Raw genomic sequence first — 21,932 nt, 5'->3', positions numbered from 1 at the left:
GAATGTTTTGAATGTGAAATGCGTTGCCAAGTGAAAGTGTTAGGAGAAATAGCATAGGTACATTCAAGTGAACAAAAGTGAATGAAATAGAAGGAATAAAAATGCAGTAAGCACTCAACAAGTCCAGCGGCTGCTATGGAGAGCGCGAGAGAGGGGGGAAAGAAATATTGATGGATAAAAGAATAATACTGGGGATGCTGGAATTTTGAAATTATAGGAGAACGTGTTCGGGAAACTTGGTGGGTCTGACAGCAACTGTGGAGCAAAACAGAGTTAGTATCTCAAGTCTGGTATAACTCTTCTCCAGACAGTTGGTGGACCTGAAATGGAAAGTCTCTTTCTCTCCCCAGACTGACCCTGTGTTTGGTTGTTTTCATTTGTTATTACTAGTTTTCAGCATGTGGCATACATCTTTTTGAAGAAAGGGATAGTCATACTGATGGGGTTGGATGAAGTTAGTGGGGATCGGAGTGATGAAAGTGGGGAGAATGAGTATTTGGATTATAAAACCTGGGAGTGATGTACTAGGCTGTTTTTTTTTCTGCAGTGAAAATTTGGTACTGCCATGATTGTGGATACAGGTGTACCAATAACAGGTGGAGTCGAGAGTGTGGTGCTGGAAAAGTACAGCAGGTCAGGTAGCATCCGAGGAACAGGAGAGTGGCATTTTAGCCATTAGACCTTCATCAGGAATGAGAGAAGAGGAGAACTTCTTCAAGGTAGGCATCCTTGGAAGAGGTTTTGCAGTGAAGTTAAAATCAACTGGGAGAAAGTGAGGACTGCAGATGCTGGAGATCAGAGTCAAGAGTGTGGTGCTGGAAAAGCGCAGCAGGTCAGGCAGTATCCGAGGAGCAGGAGAATCGATGTTTTGGGCATAAGCCCTTCAATAACAGATCGACTGCAGTATTTTAGGAAGGTGATGCACCACCACCTTCACAAGAGCAATTGTCGAAGGATGAACAGAAAATGCTAGTCTAGCCAGTGACACTCGCATTCGGCAAACCAACCTCCAATCTGTTGACTCCATCTATATTTCTCACTGCTTCAGGAAGGCATCCAACATCATCAACAACCCCTCCCACCCCAGTTATAATCTCTTCCGTCAGGCAGAAGATACAAAAGCTTAAACACACGCACCAACAGATTCAAGAACAGCTTCTTCCCCGCTGTTATTAGATTTCTGAATGGACCTCTCCAATTTCAAGTCTAATGCTGGTCTCACTCTTTGTGCCCCTTCTGTGCAGCTGTAACATTGTATTCCTTGCTCTGTTCTATTACTCTGATGCACTTTGTATGGTATGATCTGTCTGTACCAAATGCAAAACAACACTTTTCACTGTCCCCAGGCAAGTGTGACAAAATAATAAATCAAATCAAGTGAAATAATCTGATCCTCATGAAACATCATATATGTTCTGCTCATGTGCTCCAGTCATGTGCATAGACTACCCATGTTTTGGCACACTGGCCTTCATTAGGACATTGAGTATAGAAGTTGAGAAGTTATGTTGCAGTGTACAGGGTGAAGCTGCACTTGGACTATTATGTTCAGTCTTAGTCACCTTGCTACAGGAAGGCTGTTATTAAACTGCAAAGAGTGCAACAGAAATTTACAAGGATGCTTCCAGAATTCAAGGGTCTGATTTATAGGGAGAGGTTGGACAAGCTAGGATTTTTTTCTTTAGAGCATAGGAGACTGAGGGGTGTTCTTATAGAAGTGTGTAAGATCATGAGAGGCATGGATTGGATAAATGCACTCAGTCTTTTTCCCTGGGGTAGGGGAGTCCAAACTTAGAGGGTGTAGGTTTGAGGTGAGAGAGGGAAGGGTATAAAAGGGATCTAAAGTGCATCCTTTGCACGCAGTGGGTGGTACATGTATGGAATGAGCTGCCAGAAGAAGTGGTGGAGGCTGGTACAATTACAACATCTAAAAGGCAACTGAATGGGTATATGAATAGGAAAGGATTAGAGGGATATGGGTCAAATGTGGGCAAACAGGGCTAAGCTAATATAGGATATCTGGTCAGCATGGATGAGTTGGACCAAAGGGTCTGTTTCTGTGCTGTATATCTCTATGATTCTATAACTCTAATTATGTCATTTAAAAGGCATCTGGATGGGTATATGAACAGGAAACGTTTAGAGGGGTATGGGCCAAGTGCTGGCAAAGTGGAACTAGATTAATTTAGGATATCTTGTTGTCATGGACAAGTTGGACCAAAGGGTCTGTTTCAATACTGTATAACTCTATGACTCTAATTACATTATTTAAAAAGGCATTTGGTACATGAATAGGAAGGGTTCAGAGGCAACCCAGCAAATATTGCTGGAAAAGCTCAGCAGGTCTGGCAGCATCTCTGGAGAGAAATTAGAGTGACCCTTCCTCAGGGTTCAGAGGGATATAGTGCAAATGTTGAAAAATAGGATTAAATTAATTTGGAAAATCTGATCGGCATGGACAAGTTGGACCGAAGGGTCTGTTTCCATGCTGCATATCTCTCTGGTTCTATGACTCTAATTACAGCATTTAAAAGATATCTGGATGGGAATATGAATAGGAAGGGTTTACAGGGATATGGCGCAAATTCTGAAAAATAGATCTAAATTAATTTAGAATATCTGGTTGGCATCGACAAGTTGGACCAAAGGGTCTGTTTCCATGTTGTGCATTCCAATGGTTCTATGACTAATTACACCATTTAAAATACATCTGGTTGGGAATATGAATAGGAAGGGTTTAGAAGGCTATGGGCCAAGTGCTGCAAAATGGGACTGGATTAATTTAGGCTATCTGGTTGGCATAAACGAGTTGGACTGAAGGGTCTGTTTCCATGCTGTATAACTCTATGACTCTATAAATAGAGAAAAAAAAATTAATACATATTACAGTTCAACTTGGAAATCTCTCAGAGGGAAGAAACCCCAGGAGGAGATATCTAATTTTTATTTTGTTTTAGCTGATTTTTGCTTTGTTGATTGGGGAGGTGGATGGATATTGGGAGTAACTCTGGCTCCGCCTGGCGGTATATTCACACTGGCAGCTGCCTGGGCGAGGCGAGAGCTGCAGACAGGGATCAATGGCAGTGAGAGGGAGGCGTAATATCAGAACAGCCTATAGTCAGAGCCCAGCACACTCGCTCAGTGCTGCTATTGTATGGGCAGAGGAGCAAATCACGTCCCTACAAGACTCCAGCAGAAGAAGCTAGAGAGAGGGAAGAAGTGCTTATTTTATTTTATTTTTTAACTGGTAGTTTATAATACCCTTTTTGCAAAAGAAAGACAAGAAATCAACATGATGATGTCAGGATACCAGGGTAAAAAGAACATTCCTCGTATAACGGTAGGTAACTTTAACTCTCGTGCATCTTCCAATTGTACAGTTAATCTGTGCTTGGATTATGTGCGTTGGGAGCTAGATCAGGCTTGCAAGTGCTTCAGGGATGTATATTTACAGGATTGTAGCCTTCCAGCACATAATGCTGCAGATCAGACAAGTCTTAAAATGCGGCTTTTTTTTCGCGAATTGAGGGGAAGCGCAGCGTGGAAATGCAAGGAGGTGAAATGGAAAGAAAGAAATCCGCTTTGCAATTTAATCGAGGCTATCGGAGGGCGGGGTGCTCGATGATTTCCATTCCCACCCCCGTGTTTTTTTCTCGCCTATTTCATTACAACTTTGAAACGAGAGGGGGTTTAAAAGGCTCGCGGAGTGGCGATTGTCTTCCCTTTACAGGCTCAATGTGGACGAAGCAGGAGCTGTGATGTTGGATTTCAAAATAGTTCTTGCCTTGTGTGTCGTGAATTTCAAAGCGTATTTTGTCTCACGCACGAACTCGGCTGGCATTGTGAAATGGAATTGTCTGCAAGAAGCATGTTTGTATCAGTGTTGTCTGTGCCCATCTGTATGTTACTTCAACGCGGGGAATGGGATCAGCTTGCAAAGCGAGACACCACCCAGTTAGAGTCCAGCCTCTTCTCCCTCTGTCTCTCTGTGTTGTAGCAAGCACTAACACTGCATTTTACACACAGTGACATGAATTATACGCTTAGCTGGTTTGTGAACAGGCACACGCATCAACTTCAGGGTCCCCTGACTGTGTGTCCTTTCTGCATTTTTTTATTATTGTTGAACCCAGTCTTTTTTGCTGTAGTGGCTGTGGGGGGATTACCTCCTGTGTTTCTGCAAATCGGAATCGGTTGGGAAGGCAGTCGCAGGTCAAACAAAAGGAACTAACCCACTGCATTAAAAAAAAGACGTGTGACTAGCAGGTTTTGACTTTTTTTATATAAGGGAAATTGAATATGGGTGTTGGCCAGTGTTGGATCAATATTTAATATGTTCATGGCTTTCAATAAGATCAATTATTAACGTTAATTTTCAAAATCAATGTCAGCAATGCAAGGTTTCAGTATGAGATGGTTAAAATTGTCGATATATTTTGACTGTTCAGTGCATCTTTGTTGTATTGTTTGGGTGGAGTCAGGGAACGGGTGGGTGGAGAACAGGAGGTCGAATCCCTTGATGGCCCAATGTGGTAGCTCTCTGAATCCCAATGTGCTCAATAGCATTGGTTTGAATGATGTGTAGTGAAATCCCAACACAAGCTGTGAAGGTAAATGAGTGCAGTTGTAATTTTGGTTTTTGAAATTAAAAAAAATAAAGGCACTTTTTGAAATCTTAAAACATAGTTTTTTTGTGAAATGACATTCTATTCGATTCACAAGAACTGGAATCTGCTGCCATGTCACCCAACACCCATCCAATCTTGGGTATTGTGAAAGCTAGGCTGACTAAAACAGGTCTTTGTTCTCTCATTGTCTTCCTTTCCAAAAAGTATGTCCTTGGCATTCCTCTGTTCTGTTCCTTTGTAAGCCACCTTGAGGCTACCTTTGATCCTCTGGCCATTGAATATTTCAGATCTGACCTGAGCTGAAAGAGGAGGACAAGGGCCTGAGGGCTGGGGTTGAGGCCTCTGCTCTGATATTGGCTTCCAGACTTTAGGAATGTTCAATGATAGTGTTCACTCCATTACTCCCTGAAGAGATTTTGTGTGCTGCAGGTTTCTGTCATACATTGTCTCAAAGGGTGGTGGAAATGACCATTTTTTTCAGAGTTAATTCAATGCAAACTTGAAAAGGAGGGTGAGAGTCATTCAAAACGGGAGGGGGAGGTGAGGGCGTTGGGACCAATGTGATGGCTGTTTGAAAGTATAGCTACGGTCATGATGGGGCAAATAACTATGTGTGCTGTTGCATTAGTATGATAAGAGGCAAAATCATAGGGTTAATGTTTTCTAACATTGCCTTTGAAACATGAATGTGTTTTCTTTAAATTTGAAAATCAGCATTCTGTGAGAAATTTCCAAACGGACCACTTCAAAATTTGGATGTTCACATACAGAAATAACAGCTCCCATAATTATGTCTGCATTTTGCCCAGTTGGATTTCGGCATTTCAGTTGGGGCAGTGGAAAGCGAGACTGATTGATCCGTGTATGTGTCTTGTTACTTTGACTTGTCAGCTTGGTTGTTAAGTTCAAGAGGTCGAGGTTTCAGAGTTCTCGTCAGACCCGCTTACCTTGATCTGGCTCCTTTCTTCACAATGTGAAGTGCTGTATGTAAACAGTTGCTTTGAATTTGTGCTTGGGGGAGTGGAAAGAGGAAATGGCTAGTGGGAAGGGGTATATGCTCTTAAATCTGTCAGTTGCACCTCAATCACTCTGAGAGGATGTTGGGAGTAATGCTTGATTTCTTCATTAATCTTCTCCATAATGTACTATGGGAGGCCCCATGATGCACTTTTCCTTGAAGGAATAGGTTGGACTTGCTCATTTGAGAATATAGGTTCACTGTTCTTACCCAATGGGGAGTGCTGTTGTGTAAGGTGAGCATATACAAATGGGTGAATTCTACCAGTAGCTTTCGAGGGTGCAGTGCTCCATGATGAGGTTTTCCATGGGTTTCATGGATCTTTTGGTTAAAGGTCATTCCCGCCTGATTGTTACTACTCAATTAAAACGGACACTCTGACCGAGCTTCCATGTTTAACACTGGTGCAGTGGAATTCTTTTGCCTTTGATGTTAGTAGAAAGGTTGTGAGCATTAAGATGATGGAAGACCACATCGTATTTGTGTCTATTGTCCTGAGATTGATTGCTCCGATTAGTCTGCAGTTCCATTACCGCTGTCTCATGTGACTACCAGGATGGTAGCGAGTAAGCTGGAGAGGCCTTCACTTTGCAGAGAGCATATGCCAGAAGCTGCCCTGTAAGTGCTGAAGACAGGCTTATGTAATTGCAGATGTGCTGCATCAGACCACACTTCGAACGCGATACTCTCATTCGGTTCACTGAAGTTCTGAATGGCCTCAATGAATCAGCACGTTCAAGGAATATGATGAACATATTCACGTGACAGCAGAGGCAATTCTGCGTTTATTTTGCTGAGAATCCAATTGAAGATTGCATAAATTTATCAACTTTTTCTTTTTTTTGAGACATTTTTATGATTGGAATGTTGACATTTTATTTACTGCCTCTCATCAGTGGCTGCTACTAATGTTTCCATCTTATTAAGTCGACTTTAAATTTGGGGCTGAAAAAGTAGGTACTTTTCAAGATGTTTGTGAAAATAAAGAGCATGAGGGCATTTACTGTCATCATTTAGTGAAGGATTACTGGGATTAATTTAATACCTGCCCTTTTGTTATATATGCAGGTTGGACGATCCATAAAATATTTGAAGAAGTGGTATTAGATTTAAAACATGGGCAATCTTATTGGGAGTATGGGTCAATTGTTTCTTGGGGCTGAGGGAGTTGGTAGATTTGCTTTGCAGTTTGAGTTCGTCCACTGGGAAAGCACGAGGCATCCCTCTAGTGGCAGAGCTCAACAGTTACATAATTCTAGGTTCTCTCGCAAATTCCTCATTTCATTTTACCCTGCCCCACATACCAAACATCAATCATGAATTGGAAGTGTTCTGATGAAGGAGCGACACTCTGAAAGCTAGTGCTTCCAAATAAACCGGTTGGACTATAACCTGGTGTTGTGTGATTTTTAAATTTGTTCATCCATCATGAAGATTTCTGACTTGTTAAACATTATTGTCTTAGTGGAATGTTTTTAATTCTAGTTCATGGGGCATGGACACAATTGACCAAGCCAATGCCAGCAATTGCTGGAGAAACTCAGCAACTCTGGCAGCATCTATGGAGAGAAAGCAGAGTCAACGTTTTGAGTCTGGAGGCGAAAGTGAGGACTACAGATGCTGGAGGTTAGAGTCAAGAATGTGGTGCTGGAAAAGCACAGCAGGTCAGGCAGCATCCGAGGAACAGGAAAATCGATGTTTTGGGCAAAAGCCCTTTAAGGGTCTGAAGAGCCTTCAAACCAATACATTTTGCAGTGTTTAAAAGGCATCAGGAAGGATTTAGAGCGATACAGGCCAAATACTGGCCAAATGGGACTAGGTTAATTTAGGATGTCTGGTTGTCATGGAGAACTTGAACCAAAGGGTCTGTTTCCGTATTGTATGACTCTATTTTGTCCTTTAAACTGAGTGGCTTGCTGGGCCATTTCAGACAGCATTGAAGAAGTCAACCACATTGCTGTAGGTGTGGAGTCATGTGTAGGCCAGACCTGCAAAACACTGGCAGATTTCCGTACCTAAAATAATGATGCCAGTGAACTGGGTAATGGACCATGACAATGAACTGAAATGGGGGGACTGCTTTTTTCAGTAAGTCACCACTGTGTAGGATCATTTACCATTTATTTCTTGTCCCTTGTTTGCCCTGAACTTTGACATTTCACCAAATACTTGGAGGAGGGAAGTGGGTTGGAAGAACCATTGCAAAGTCTTTGTCAGTGATGCACACAACTTGGGGCAGTCACTTGGTTAGTGCTCTTGCCTGTTTGACACTCCAACCCAATTCTGCAATGCAAGTATGCAATCTGAATTCTCAACATACGGCTGTACCACTCTGCAAGTACATATCTGAGCCAGAGCGATGTCACATTGCCTCCTGTTTGCACCTTTTGAAAGGAAGGTTAGGATGGATATTCATCGAAAGAGATCAGGATTAACTTTAAGTTGTTGAATGAATGCAGAGTAGACAGGCAGGAGGCTGGAAGAACACAGCAAACCAGGCAGCATCAGGAGGCGAAGAAGTCAACATTTTGGCTGTAACCCTTCTTCAGGACTGGGGTGGGTGTAAGGGGAGCTGCAGATAAATGAGGTGGTGAGGGTTTTGGATGGGGAGAGGGTGAGGTCGGGAGAGGTGAACACAGGTAGAGGATAGATGCAGAGTCGAGTAAGTCCCTCTCCATCCAAGTGGATCCCAAGTATCCCATCATAACACACAACTTATTCTTTGATGATACTACAATGTTTGCTTCAAGTATTGCACTCCTTACCTGTTGGGTCTGTGGTGGCTGCATGTTTTTTTAATATAGGCCATTAGATTCCCTACAGTGTGGAAACCGGCCTTTCAGCCCAAACAGTCCACATCAACCCTCTGAAGAGTAACCCACCCAGATCCATTTCCCTCTGACTAATGCACCTAACACTCTGGCCAATTCACCTAACCTGCACATCTTTGGAGTGTGGGAGGAAACCGGAGCACCCGGAGGAAACCCACGCAGACATGGGGAGAATGAGACAGTCGGCTGAGGCTGGAATCGAACCTGGGACCCTGGTGCTATGAGGCAGCAGTGCTAACCACTGAACCACCGTGCTGCCCTACGTTGTTTGTTGTATGTAATTTTCCACATGCTGACATTTAACATCCCATTTAAGGGAGTTGTTGACCTTTTTAGAGTTAATGCCAACCAAATGAACAGAGTTACAATCACTGCACTGACACTAAGAATCTTGGCATCTGGGGTTATTTTGCGTGCAATGTAGAAGTTGGCTTGAGCTCCAAATTTCCATCAGGCAAGATGGATGAAAGGCAGATCGCTTTAGGCTAGTTAGCATCGTCACAAACGTGAGTAATTTCAGCATATGTAACAAGAGTTGTATGCACAAGGACTGAATTAGCACAGCAACAACCTTTTAATTAGGGCTGCAAAATTGAGTGTAAACTGTCTCGCTCAGTTCAGGTCTTTAATTATTTCATTTGCATCTGTTTACCCCCACCCCCATCCCCACTCCAAATTTTATTTCCAATACCTTTCCAATACTTGCAAACACAAAACCCACTGTCGGTCTGTCTCTCTGGTTCAATCACATGTTGCTTTCTGTGGGGGTAATACAAAATTCATTGGCGACTTAAACCCTCATTATCGCATCTGATTCCTCTCATGAATGGGCAGCGTGCCCATTCATGGTTGGAAACACTGAAGCATTGCCTTTGTGACGAGGCCTCTCTTTATATTCAAGTCACATCCCTTCAAAAGATGTGACTCGTGACAGACTTGGTGTGGTGGGGATGGGCGAGTGCAGTTCCCTGTGGTGAGATTGCAATGGGATGGGTAGAGGGCAAGACTCACTGCAGATTGAGGAGTCTAGAGTTTGTTATTTTTTTTTAGTATGTGGGTTTTCAATCTGTGGCCTTGGAATCCTGGCACTCCAACCTCAATTTGCAAGTTTTTGTTTGCTCCCTTCTGGTTTGAATCATTTGACGTGTTGTGCCCTTGGATATTTGGAAAGTGACATTGGAGTCAGTGGTTGGTAAATACTCATCACACTGAGATTTGTTGGCGTCAGTGACTCAACATACATGGAGGTTAATGGCTCTTCACTTAATATGTGATCCTCTGGCCTCCACATATCCATCTGACTCTAAATTGAAAGCCTAAGCATTTCTGATTTCAGTAATTCAAGAATACTATGTGAGAAGCAAATGCAAGACAGTGGGATATGAATTTGTTCTCTCATACCCAAGCCCAGTCTTGCTTATTAGTCTGAATCTGTATGGGACATCAGTCAGGAGCTGGAAGAGCTGCTTCCTGGGTCATGCTTCTGTGCAAAGTGCTGCCTTGCCATCTCTCGCGTTTAGAATAGAGCAGTCTAGTGGCCCCGCATCCAGCGATAGGCCAGCCTGCCTTTTCCCTGATGCCCTTGGAAGATCTATAACTGCAGATACATCCAGCTTTCTAACCTGACCCTGAACCCATTCCCCTGCCTTGCTATAGGGTACAAGGTGGGGATGTAGAGAAACCTTTCTCCTTTTGAACAAGTAAAAGTGGCAGGGATGGGACTGAACTTATTGTGTAGCAACTTCTGTAACATAAAGTTAGGAGGTTTGTTAAATCAGGTCTATGAATGCATAATAATGCTGATCCTTTAATGAAGAAACAAAGGACATCTGTATGGTCAGGAATGTTATTAAACTGAGGACTCATCCTCAGGTATAATTACAATTAAGTGTGCTCTTTCTGCACTGTAGCGATTCTGTGATGTTCTGTCATTATTACAGACTGAATAGGTCTGTTTTAATATTAAGGTAGATGAAGTTTTAACAATGATTTGGAGGTGCTGGTGTTGGACTGGGTGGATAAAGTTAAAAATCACACAATACCAGGTTATAGTCCAACAGGTTTATTTGGAAGTATAAGATTTTGGAGCACTGCTCTTCGACAGATAGCTATCTACCATGCAGCGCTCTGAAAGCTAATGCTTCCAAATAAACCTGTTGGACTATAACCTGGTGTTGTGTGATTGTTAACTTTTCTCCACCCCAGTCCAACACCGGCACCTCTGTGTTCTTTCTAAGAAGAGGGCCAAAGCATCCCTGCAGTCGTGTCCAGCTCTTCTGCCACAGCCATCAGTGAGTCTATAAAAAGCTTTTATTCATTGCTGATTTTGGGTGGTCACTGGATGTGGGTTGTCTACCACGTTTTTGCAAAGTGTGCAATCACTTGACCATTTTGCAATGCCTTGCAGGCCTGTGGTGAGATTGCATGCCCTTGGCCACTGTAAATCGAACAGGGGTTAACTCCAAGTGAGAAGCCCTGATCCACAACCCATGGCTTAGGTTTTGCAAAGGGTTGTTGTGATGTCGGGTTTCGGTTTTGCAAAGACCGCAGAATAAAGGATGTTAGTCTAACCCTGTCGATAATAAATAAAGCAAACTCCATTTGGTACAGTAGTAACTGTTGGCAGCAACATGAAGGTTTGATTTACCCAGTGATGACAACTTATCCAGTGATGTGTCAGCTGTGGTTGCTGTGCATGCATCAACCAACCTGACCTTCCAGTCACCCTCCATTTTAATCCTATTCCCTTGGCGACATGTCCATCCTTGGCCTCTTTCACTGTCAGAGTGATGCCAAATGCAAACTGGAGGAACAACACCTAAAATTTCACCTGGGGAGCTGAATGGCCTCAATATTGACTTCAGCTTCAAAATTCCACCCCACCCCACCCAGCCTTATCACATATTCAGCCCCCTTCCCCTCCTCCTTGTGACCACCAACACCCCCCCCTCCCCCCCCCACCCCCCACACCCGCCACCTGACTCTAACCAGTTAATCACTAAGGCCAACCTCCCATCTATAGAATCCATCTACCAGGCCCGCTGTCAAGGAAAGGCTGCCAGCATTCTCAAAGATCCACCCCACCCTGGCAATATTTTTCTACAACCTCTACCATCGGGGAGAAGGTACAGAAGCCTGAACACCTGCACCAGCTGGTTTCGCAACAGTTTCTCCCCTACTTTTGTTAGAATACTGAATGGACTTTCAAACTCTTAACGTTTGCCTGTGCTGCTGTTTACCTATTATTTACTATCTATGCTACTTAACTCTGCGATCTGCCTGTATTGCTCGCAAGACAAAGCTTTTCACTGTGCCTCGGTACACGTGACAATAAATTCAATTCAATTCAATTCCCATTCACCCATCTGCCCTCACCCTTCCCACTGACCAATCACAATAACCCCCTACTTGCATCCACCTATCACCATCCCGCCTACCCTTCCCCCAGCCCTGATGAAGGGTTATGGTCCGAAACATTGACTCTCCTGCTCCTCGGATGCTGTTTGACCTGTTGTGTTTTTCTAGCTGTTGACGTCACTGGAATGTAGGGGTTTGAAACTCCGTTCAGTGAGAGTGCCTCCAGTCCTGGCAATGCATGACTTGATCTGAAGTGAGATAATACAGAGTTATAGGCAGTGCATCAAGGGTGGGCATGTCAATAGAGTCCCCTGAGATAGTCAGTTCTGAAGCCAGTTCTACATGAACACCAAACATCTGTGCACCATTTTCATCAGGAGCCCTTTTTTTATGAAATCTGGAATGGAGATCAAAAGATGTATTGAAAGTGTATTGGCTGTTAACTTTTCTCAGCACTGTCAGGGATCCCAACACGCAGCTATATTGTATCTTTTCTTTTGGATCCTAAAATCGCCAACGTTGCTTCATAAAATTGCACTGAAACAATAGTTGAAGCCAAGGTAAAGGAGGCATTATAGGGAAGGGCTTGGTTAAAACATGATAATCTTTACAGAGAGAGAGAGAGAGAGAGAGAGAGAGAGAGGCAGAGCTTTGGAAAGGTAAAGCCACACCATTGTACATAGCTGGCCAAAGACTAACTGTGTTTACAAGGAGGCCAGAGTTGAAAGGAGCTCGGAGTTATTTTCGGCTTGAATGATTGGAGATGGTGAAGAGTGAAAACCTGGAGAGATTTGCACACGACGATGAGAACTCAAAAGTTGGATTGATTATTGAGCAGGAGCTATGTAGGTTAATAAAAGTGACATTAGGTGGTCAGCACGTTGACTCAGTAGTTAGCACTGCTGCCTCACAGGACCAGGGACCCGGTTTTGATTCCAGCCTCTGGCGACTTCTGTGTGGAGTTTGCGCATTCTCCCCGTGTCTGCCTGGGTTTCCTCCCACAGTCCAGAGATGTTCAATTTACGTGGGTAGCCATGGGAAATTATCCTTGGTGACCAGCGATGTGCGGACTAGCAATGGAAAACGTGGTGCTGCATGACAGGGTGGGATATTCTTTTGGAGGATCCAAGCAGACTTGATGGGCTGAATGGCCTCTTTCTGCTCTGTAGGGATTCTGTGACTAAAGGAAACAGTGATGTTCTCTCATTATTACAGACTGAATAGGTCTGTTTTAATATTAAGGTAAATGAAGTTTGAGTAATGATTTGGAGATGCCAGTGTTGGACTGGGGTGGACAAAGTTAAAAATCACACAACACCAGGTTTATTTGGAAGCACTAGCTTTCAGAGCGCTGCTCCTTCATCAGGTGGATGTGAAGTATAAGTCCGTGCGATGTATGATTGTATACTCCACAACCACCTGCTTAGATTAGATTCCCTATAGTGTGGGAACAGGCCCTTCAGCCCAAACTGACCCTTCAAAGAGTAGCCCACCCAGACCCATTTTCCCTCTGGTTGGAGCACCTAACACGATGGGCAATTTAGCATAGCCAATTCACCTGGCCTGCGCATCTTTGGACTGTGGGAGGAAACCCATGCAGACACAGGGAGAATGCGCGCAAACTCCACACAGACAGTCGCCCGAGGCTGGAATCAAACCTGGGACCCTGATACTGTGAGGCAGCAGTGCTAACCACTAAGCCACTGCCCCACCTGATGCAGGTGCAGTGTTGCGAAAGCTTCCAAATAAACCTGTTGGACTAAACCTGGTGTTGTGATTTGTAACGAAGTTTTGAATAGGTTTGTTTGTGTGTTCTAACAACTCAGATTATGTGAACTTGGTTCTAATACAAATGTTATGCGACTTTGACACAATGAAACGCTTCAGAAATCAACTATCTGTATGGCAGCAGTGATCCTTTTTCAAATGCAAGGCAGTAGCTAGGATTGGACCACTTATCATACCAGTATATTTGAACACCAGTCAAAGCTCCTCACCCTACCTCCCAACAATGAATATGTCGGGGAGTCTGTGTCTGTATGTGTTTGAAAGGGCGGGGGAGGGGAAATGGAGGAACAGGAGAAGCCATTCAGTGTCTGCAGCTGTAACCGTGCCCTATTTAACTCAATTAAGCTTCAGAGGGAGACTTTGAGTCTATAAACCTTGGCCAGTGAGCACTGATCAATGCAGGCAGCTAAGGCATTAAAAGCTGATTACCAACTAAAGTTGAAAAGACAGAGTGACCGAAACAAAATGGAGCTTTTTACTTTTTTTTGTCCAAGCTTCCTCAATTTGTAATCAAGTTAAGTGCTGGATGATTTCTGCAGGGATTTTTTTTTCCAAGACGTTTTAGCTGTGCTGGTCTTTCATTGCACATGTGCTGTCTTTGGGTTCTGAGACCATAGATCTATTTGACCCAGGGGCAAAGGGATTTCAGTTAACTCCTGCAGCCCCTTCATCTGTTTTCTTTCAACAACCAAGCTAATTGGGCTGTCTCTGCTGCATCCTATAAAGGAAGGGGATTCGATAAACCTTTGAAATGTTTTAATGACCAACTCTCCAGGAGAAAATTGACAAAGGGCTTAATTTGATTTTCCCTTACCATTCCACGCTGCTGATCTCTCAGAGTATTGCAGAGGTTTTGTGCAGTTTTTTAATATGCATCCCCCGTGTATAAGGGGGCTGCTGCTTTCTGACGAGAAGACTGTTTATTTGTGCTGTCCCCTTTGAAAGAAAATAACGTTTATTTCCACAATATCTGGGATTTAAGTACGATGGAAACCTGGGTTTCTTTGTCAGCGAGAGTAGAGGATAAATGCAAGAAACAACAAAGGGGAGTGACATTTTTCTTTGCATATTTAGAAGGTTCATTTTGTGACCCAAATATAGTTGTCAGTTCAAAGAGTACTTTCCTGTAGGATGTGATGCTTTTTTTTTAAGCTTGGGATGTGTGTAAGTATTTTTTTGTTGCGGTGCAGATTACGGTGAAGATGATGATTTTCAGTCTTTACCTCTTAAATGCTAACAAAAGTACACCTACACATATAATCCTCTCTCTCTCTCTCTCTCTCTTTCACACCCTCACTCTCTGTTCCTCACACACACTCCCTCTTCCCCCCCCACCCCTCCTCCTGTCTCCCAATCTTTGCCCTCACCCCCAGCTCCCTATATCTCACCACCCCTCCCCTCACTTCTCTCACTCCTCCCCTCTGCTCTCTCATCTCCACGCCCCCCCCCCCACCCCAGGCATTCCTCCCCCACCCCTCTATCTCACACCCCCTCAATCTCTACCCCCCTCCCCTGTTGCTCGCTCCCCTTTTTCTCTCTCTCACTCACTCACTCACTCACTCACTAACCTCCCCTCACCCCCCTCACATCCCCTCTTTCTCACCCGCCTTTCACCTTGCCACTCACCCCCCCCCATTCACTCACTCACTCACTCACTCACTCACCTCCCCTCACCCCCCTCTCATCCCCTCTTTCTCACCCCCCTCTCACCTTGCCACTCACCCCCCCATTCACTCACTCACTCACTCACTCACTCACTCACTCACTCACTCACCTCCCCTCACCCCCCTCACATCCCCTCTTTCTCACCCCCCTCTCACCTTGCCACTCACCCCCCCATTCACTCACTCACTCACTCACTCACTCACTCACTCACTCACCTCCCCTCACCCCCCTCACATCCCCTCTTTCTCACCCCCCTCTCACTTGCCACTCACCCCCCTGCCCCCCCGGGCCCCACCCCCTCGACCCCCCCGCCCCCTCACATTTGTGCGTACGCACCTTGTCACTAGCTGCTGACCAGAGTCCTTCCTGTCTGAGTGAGGCCTGCAGATTGTACCTTGGCCATATACAAACACAACCACGTATTAAATTGGGCCAGCTCCCTGTGTGGGTGATGCTGAGCTGCTGTGTGCTCAAGGCATTTTCTGTTTTTCTTCATAACTCCAACTCGTGCCACCGAAATTTAAAGCAGCTCCTGGCTGTTTTTAGACATGATGTCACTGAGCAAATGAGTCCTTGCCTGCAGTTTCCACCCATTTAAAAAATTAGATTTCTTACAATATGTCAAAAACAAAACCTTTGTTCAGCAGATTCACGACAGAATGCCCTGGTAAACCTTGACAGGGACAGCGTAGCCTCATTCTGTTAACTAATCTCCTGCACGAGGGTGTGTTTCATCCCTCTCCTGCTCCATGTCCTCATTAGAATTGTCTCCATGTTTCGATGCGAGATCGCCAGGAATCTTTTTAAAAACCTGCCAACACTCTGCCAAGTTCAGATGCAAGGGCTGTGTTTTTATGTACCCAGTCTTGTCAGAGGCCACTGAAGGTTTCCTTTAGAAATGTATCATCTTGGAGTCCATGATGAACAGCAACGGCTTGAAGAACCTTGTTGCTTAACCTAACTTGAGCTCGTGGGAGCCCCTTGAGTCATACAGCATGAAAGCGGACTCTGGTCTAACCAGTCCACGTCGAACATAATCCCAACTAAACTAGTCCCACCTGCTGGCTCCTGGCCCATACCCTTCCAAACCTTTCCTATTAATATATCCATCCAAATGTCTTTTAATCGTCGTAATTGTACCCGCATCCACCACTTCCTTAGGAAGCTCATTCTACATGTGAAACACACCTTGTGTAAATAATTTACCTCATGTTTTTTTTAAAATCGTTCTCCTCCCACCTTAAAAATATGCACTCTCATCTTGAAATGCCCTGTCTTAAAGAAGGAACAACTTCCCCCTTGGTGGGGGTTGGTTTAGATCATTTGGCCTGATGTTTGGTTTGGGGAGCAGTGTGATGCCAACAACATGGGTTCAATCCCCATACCAGATGAGGATACCATGAAGGTTTCTCCTTTTAAGGGCAGCACGGTGGCTCAGTGATTAGCTGCTACCTCACAGCGCCAGGGACCCAGGTTCGCTTCCAGCCTCTGGCAACTGTCTGTGTGGAGTTTGCACATTCTCCCCATGTCTGCGTGGGTTTCCTCCGGGTGCTCCGGTTTCCTCCCACGTCCCAAAGATGTGCAGGCCAGGTGAATTGGCCATGGTAAATTGCCCATAATGTTAGGTGCATTATGGGTCTGGGTGGGTTACTCTTCAGAGGGGCGGTGTGGACTTGTGGGGCTGAAGGGACTATTTCCACACTGTAGGAATCTAATCTACTGTCAACTCTTGTCTATACCTCTCAATATTTTAGGAACGTCTGTCATGAACCCATATCCATCTTTGTTTGACTGGAAGATAATGCCAGTACTTGGTAGGGTTGGAAGGGTGGGATTATGAGAAGCAGAGGCAATGGCCTAGCGGTATTATCGCTAGACTGTGAATTCAGAGACCCAGATAACATTGTGGGAACCCGGATTTGATTCCCGCCATGGCAGATGGTGGAATTTGAATTCAATATATGTCTGGAATTCATAACCTAATGATGACCATGAATCGTTGTCGGAAAAACCTATCTGGGTCACTGACGTACTTCAGGCAAGGAATCTGTCACCTGTACCTAGTCTGGACGACATGTGACTTCAGACCCACAGCAATGTAGTTGACTCTTAACTACTCTCTGGGCAATTAAGGATGGACAATAAATGCTGGCCTAGCCAGCGACACCCTCATTCCGTGAATGAATAAAGAAAACTTGACTTACCTTGGTTACTATTCCTTGCAGCATAGATGAATTGGGATTTTTATTAAGACCTTTAATTTGATCATGTTTATTGGTAAACTGTTCCATCTGGTTGGGGAAGGCAGAAGAAGACCACTTCAGCAAGCAAGCTGTCCCTTTTCCTCCTTTCAAAATGCTACCGAGACCCGGGGTTCATTAAAATTTCCTGAACTGAGATTGATGAAGTTTTGTTAAGGTGAACTATGTTTCAAGATTTCAGCACCAAGTTGGATTGAGACACAACTCAACTGTGATCAAACTGAATGAGGGAAGAAATGTGAAGGGTTTGGATGGCATACTCTTATTCCAATTGTGATGAAAGGTGTCTTATGAACGTAACACTTAATTTTAAGCGTTTGGATTTGAAAATAGTGGTTTATGGGTCTTGATCTATTTTTGTGAAAGCCTTGAAAAGTTAACTCCATTAGTCTTTCTGGAACTGTGAATTTTAACTATTAATCTTGTGTACTCTTAAAATTATGTTTATACTGTAGGGGTTTATGACAAGAGAGAGAAACATTTTAAGGCATTCAATGGGCAGCACGGTAGCTCAGAGGTTAGCACTGCTGTCTCATAGTGCTAGGGACCAAGGTTCAATTCTAACCTCGAGCGATTGTCTGTGTGGAGTTTCAGCATTCTCCCCGTGTACACGTGGGTTTCCTCCGGGCGCTTCAGTTTTCTCTCACAGTTCAAAGATGTGCAGGTTAGGCTGTGCTGGATTCCCCATAGAGTCCAGAGATATGCAGGCTAGGTGGTTAGCCATGGGAAATGTGAGGTTATAGAATAGGGGGCTGGGATGCCCTTCAGAGGGTCAGTGTGAACTGGCTGGGCCAAATGGCCTGCTTTCACACTGTAGGGATTCTCTGATTTGCTTGATTTTTGAGTTTAGAATAATCAAGAATTGGTTTTAGCTTAGAAAAGCCCAGACATTGAAGGCTTTTGCATAGTTTAAAGGGGGCATGACTTGAGTTTGAAGGAAATGTATAGTCTCCCAGAAAAAGAAGTTGTTTGGAGCAGTTCAGTGAAAGGGTATAGTTTTTGAAGCTTCCGGACCCAGGAGTGTTTGGTTTTGAAGTCTGCAGTTATTTAAAAGCTGGGAAAGTCTAAGCTCTCCATTGTGAATGGCCAAAGGAAAAGGCATTGTGATTTACATGACTGGAACTGACTCGGCTGAATGGCCTGCTTTCACACTGTAGGGATTCTCTAGAAGAAGCAATTAAATCAATCTTACAGATTTGATAGCAAGGGGCTATTTCTCTGGTTTTTGCGTAACCGTAAAGTGATGGAGAATAGAAGGGTTTTGGCCCAAAATTTTGACTGACTTGCTCCTCAGATGCTGCCAGACCCACTGTGCTTTTTGAGCTACACATCTATTGACTCTGGCTTCCAACATCTGCTGCCCTTACTGTCTCCAAGTGATGGGGAATCATTGTGATCCTGTTTTGCTGTGTATTTTGAAGTCTTTCAAACTAATTCTGGTCTCCTTCCTGTTAGAAGGATGTTGTGAAACGTGAAAGGGCTTAGAAAAGATTACAAGGATGTTGCTAAGGTTGGAGAGTTTGAGCTATAGGGAGACGCTGAATAGGCTGGGACTGTTTTCCCTGGAGTGTCAGAGGCTGAGGGGTGACCTTATAGAGGTTTATAAAATCGTGGGGGGAATGGATAGGATAAATAGACAAGGTGTCTTCCCTGGGGTGGGGGAGTCCAGAACTAGAAGGCATAGGTTTAGGGTGAGAGGGGAAAGATATAAAAGAGACCGAAGGGGGCATCTTTTTCACACAGAGGATGGTACGAGTATGGAATGAGCTGCCAGAGGAAGTGGTGGAGGCTGGTACAATTGCAACATTTAAAAGGCATTTGGATGGGTATATGAATAGGAAGGGTTTGGAGGGATATGGGCCGGGTGCTGACAGGTGGGACGAGATTGGGTTGGGATATTTGGTCGGCATGGACGAGTTGGACCGAAGGGTCTGTTTCCATGGCTGTACATCTCTATGACTCTGTTAAACTGAGAAAGCTTAGCTTGGTTTCCTTTGTGTACTAAACCATCTTGTGAAGTGCACATCGCTGATGATTTGATTTTATGTTTCGATGAAAAACCACATTTTAAAAGAATATAATATCAACCAGATTCTTTTTATTCAGGGACCTGACTTGTCCAGTGGTCACATCAGCTGGGTCTATAATTTTGTTCCTATATCTCACTCACTTAGCCTAAATCTGTGGGTAAACTTAGATAGGTTTGCATTTCAGTCTTCACTATGCTGAACTAGTTAATGGTAGCATTGTTACATTTAACTTGTACTTGAAGGGCAGTCTTTTGAGTGCTGGGACAAACAGGAGCCAATAAAGTTACCTTCTGGAGCAGTGGTAGTACAGGGCATTCTGCTATAACATGACAGTTCTGTCCCTCTGCAACCCCTCACTATAGAAAATTGCTATACCCATTCAGTAGCAAGTTTGTGTTATCCAAACAATGTCCACAATTCTTCAATCATGTTATAGCCAATTTGTGTTGACGAAATTGGAATGCACTGCCAGCAGTAGTGGTAGCATTAGGGACATTTTAAGCGACTGCTGGACAAGCACATGGATGGCAGTAAATTGAGGGGTGTATAGGTTAGGGTGATCTTAGATTAAACTAAATGCTCGTCATGCGCCAGAGAGTCTGTACTGTTCTATGTTCTAAAATGCATGTTATACAAGAATGACCTGTAATGGAGTGCAGGAAAGAGGGGTCTTTTTTCGTTCTTTATTAAAATAAGAGCATCATTGGCAAGACCACGTTATTTTCATCCATCACTAGTGACCTTTAGCTTGAAAAGCCAGCGGAGTGGGCACATGAGAGCCAGTCATGTGACTGCAGGTCACAAGTCATCAGCCTGGGTAAAGATGGCAGCTATCATCCCCTGAAGGAAATTACGGGATTGGTTGGTTTGTTTTCCCATGTTTGATTATCTAAATATCAGATTATCCAACAAGATTTCAACGTCCCCGATGCTTAGCTAAACTTTGTTATCCGGCATTTGGTTAACCAAACAAAGGATTATTGTGTCCTTCGGATAATCGAGGGTCCTCTGAGGTCGTAGTGCCTCAAATAGTTTGTTCGATAAATGTGGAGATCAAAACTGCATATAACACACCCTAGCTGAACTAGGCCAGTTCTATAAATACTGTGGCTCCAAAAGCAGGTCAGATTCGGGAACTGCAGGAAATGCCTTCCAAACCCATCACCTCTGGCACCTAGAAGGACGAAGGCAGCAGATGCGAGCTCCCCTTTGAGCCATGCACCGTCCGGACTTGGAATTTTGTCACTCACTGGATCAATATCCAGAAACTCCCTCTATAACAGGCCTGTGGATTATCTCCACCCCAAAGCGGTTCAAAAACATGTCTTGCCATTACCTTCTCTTGGACAGTTGAGCCAGCCAAAAGTGGCCGCACCCCATGAAGGAGTAGAAAGAATCCAAGTGTTTTCTCACTGAAGTCTGGTGTAATTGTAACATGGCTTTTTTTTATTCTTACTCCAGTACCCCTTGTGACAAATCATAAAATCCCTACAGTTTGGAAACACGCCCTTCAGCCCAATATGTCCACACCACCTTTCATTTCTTGTTGTTGGACTGCCATGCTAACTTTTCATGTGCAACCAAGTCTCTCTCAACATCAACATTTACTACCTTCACACTTCTGCTGTCTAACAATGACAGTTAGTTATTTTGCACTTCCCCACAATGTTGTTCTTCTGCTGATGTGTTACCCACTCTGTCCAAATCTCTGCTGTAGCCTTTTTGCTTTGTGTCCCCAGAGCTTGCATTCCCCTCAAGTGTCGAACTATGATGATCCACTCTGTCTCTTTGCTCAAAGTCATTAATAAAGACAGTCATGCCTCCCATTTTGTGGATGAGTGTTAGGTTGTGCTGGGCCATGGACGGGGAGACCACTAAAATGTGAGTTTGCTTAGAGCTGTCATCGCTTTATCAGCCTTGTGTTTGTCAGCGTGGCCTCTCCTGTATTTTATGGGCAAATTCTGTTCTCTTCTTGGACTCATTAAACCAAGAGACTCCTTGAAGTTGGCGCATCAATCAAGCCTGAAGTGACTGGTTTCATATATACTTCAGACCAGACTTTTATAATAACCTACAGGAATCTGAACCTTTTATTATAAACATCTAGCCCACAGGGACAGTAAAGAAGTATTGATTAATTCCTGTCCTCTCCTCAACTCATAAACTGCATTTCCCTTGCATGTAAATCAAAGATCAGAATTACTCCCATTGAAAACATACAGCTTTAACTTAACTGCCCGCTCCATTGCTTTGTTCCATGCGTACTTAAGCAGATGGGACTCTGCAACTCGCTGCTTTGATATAGTTTGTTCACGTGGACACTGAAAAGTATCATTGTCTCTGGACAGTTGACT

The 21,932-nt window shown here is 44.1% G+C and overlaps 1 protein-coding gene across 4 annotated transcripts in view; it reads left to right on the top strand.

The window, feature by feature from the left end:
* Positions 1–21,932, top strand: part of LOC140492234 (dihydropyrimidinase-related protein 3-like) — a 240,286-nt gene that overhangs the window by 84,159 nt on the left and 134,195 nt on the right. The window contains exon 1 of one of the 4 annotated variants that reach the window (XM_072591146.1): positions 3,129–3,340. The exons of the other annotated variants lie outside the window; for them this stretch is intronic. Within the exon in view, the coding sequence (XP_072447247.1) occupies positions 3,293–3,340 (48 nt within the window). The 5' untranslated portion in view covers positions 3,129–3,292. Of the gene's footprint in view, positions 1–3,128; positions 3,341–21,932 lie in introns of those variants that run through there. 4 annotated transcript variants of the gene reach the window in all.

This window comes from Chiloscyllium punctatum, chromosome 20 (assembly GCF_047496795.1).
Source record: "Chiloscyllium punctatum isolate Juve2018m chromosome 20, sChiPun1.3, whole genome shotgun sequence".
In the NCBI taxonomy this organism is placed as follows: Eukaryota; Metazoa; Chordata; class Chondrichthyes; order Orectolobiformes; family Hemiscylliidae; genus Chiloscyllium; species Chiloscyllium punctatum.
The sequence above is the reverse complement of the archived record's forward strand: the minus strand, read 5'-3'. Positions and strand labels throughout refer to the sequence as shown.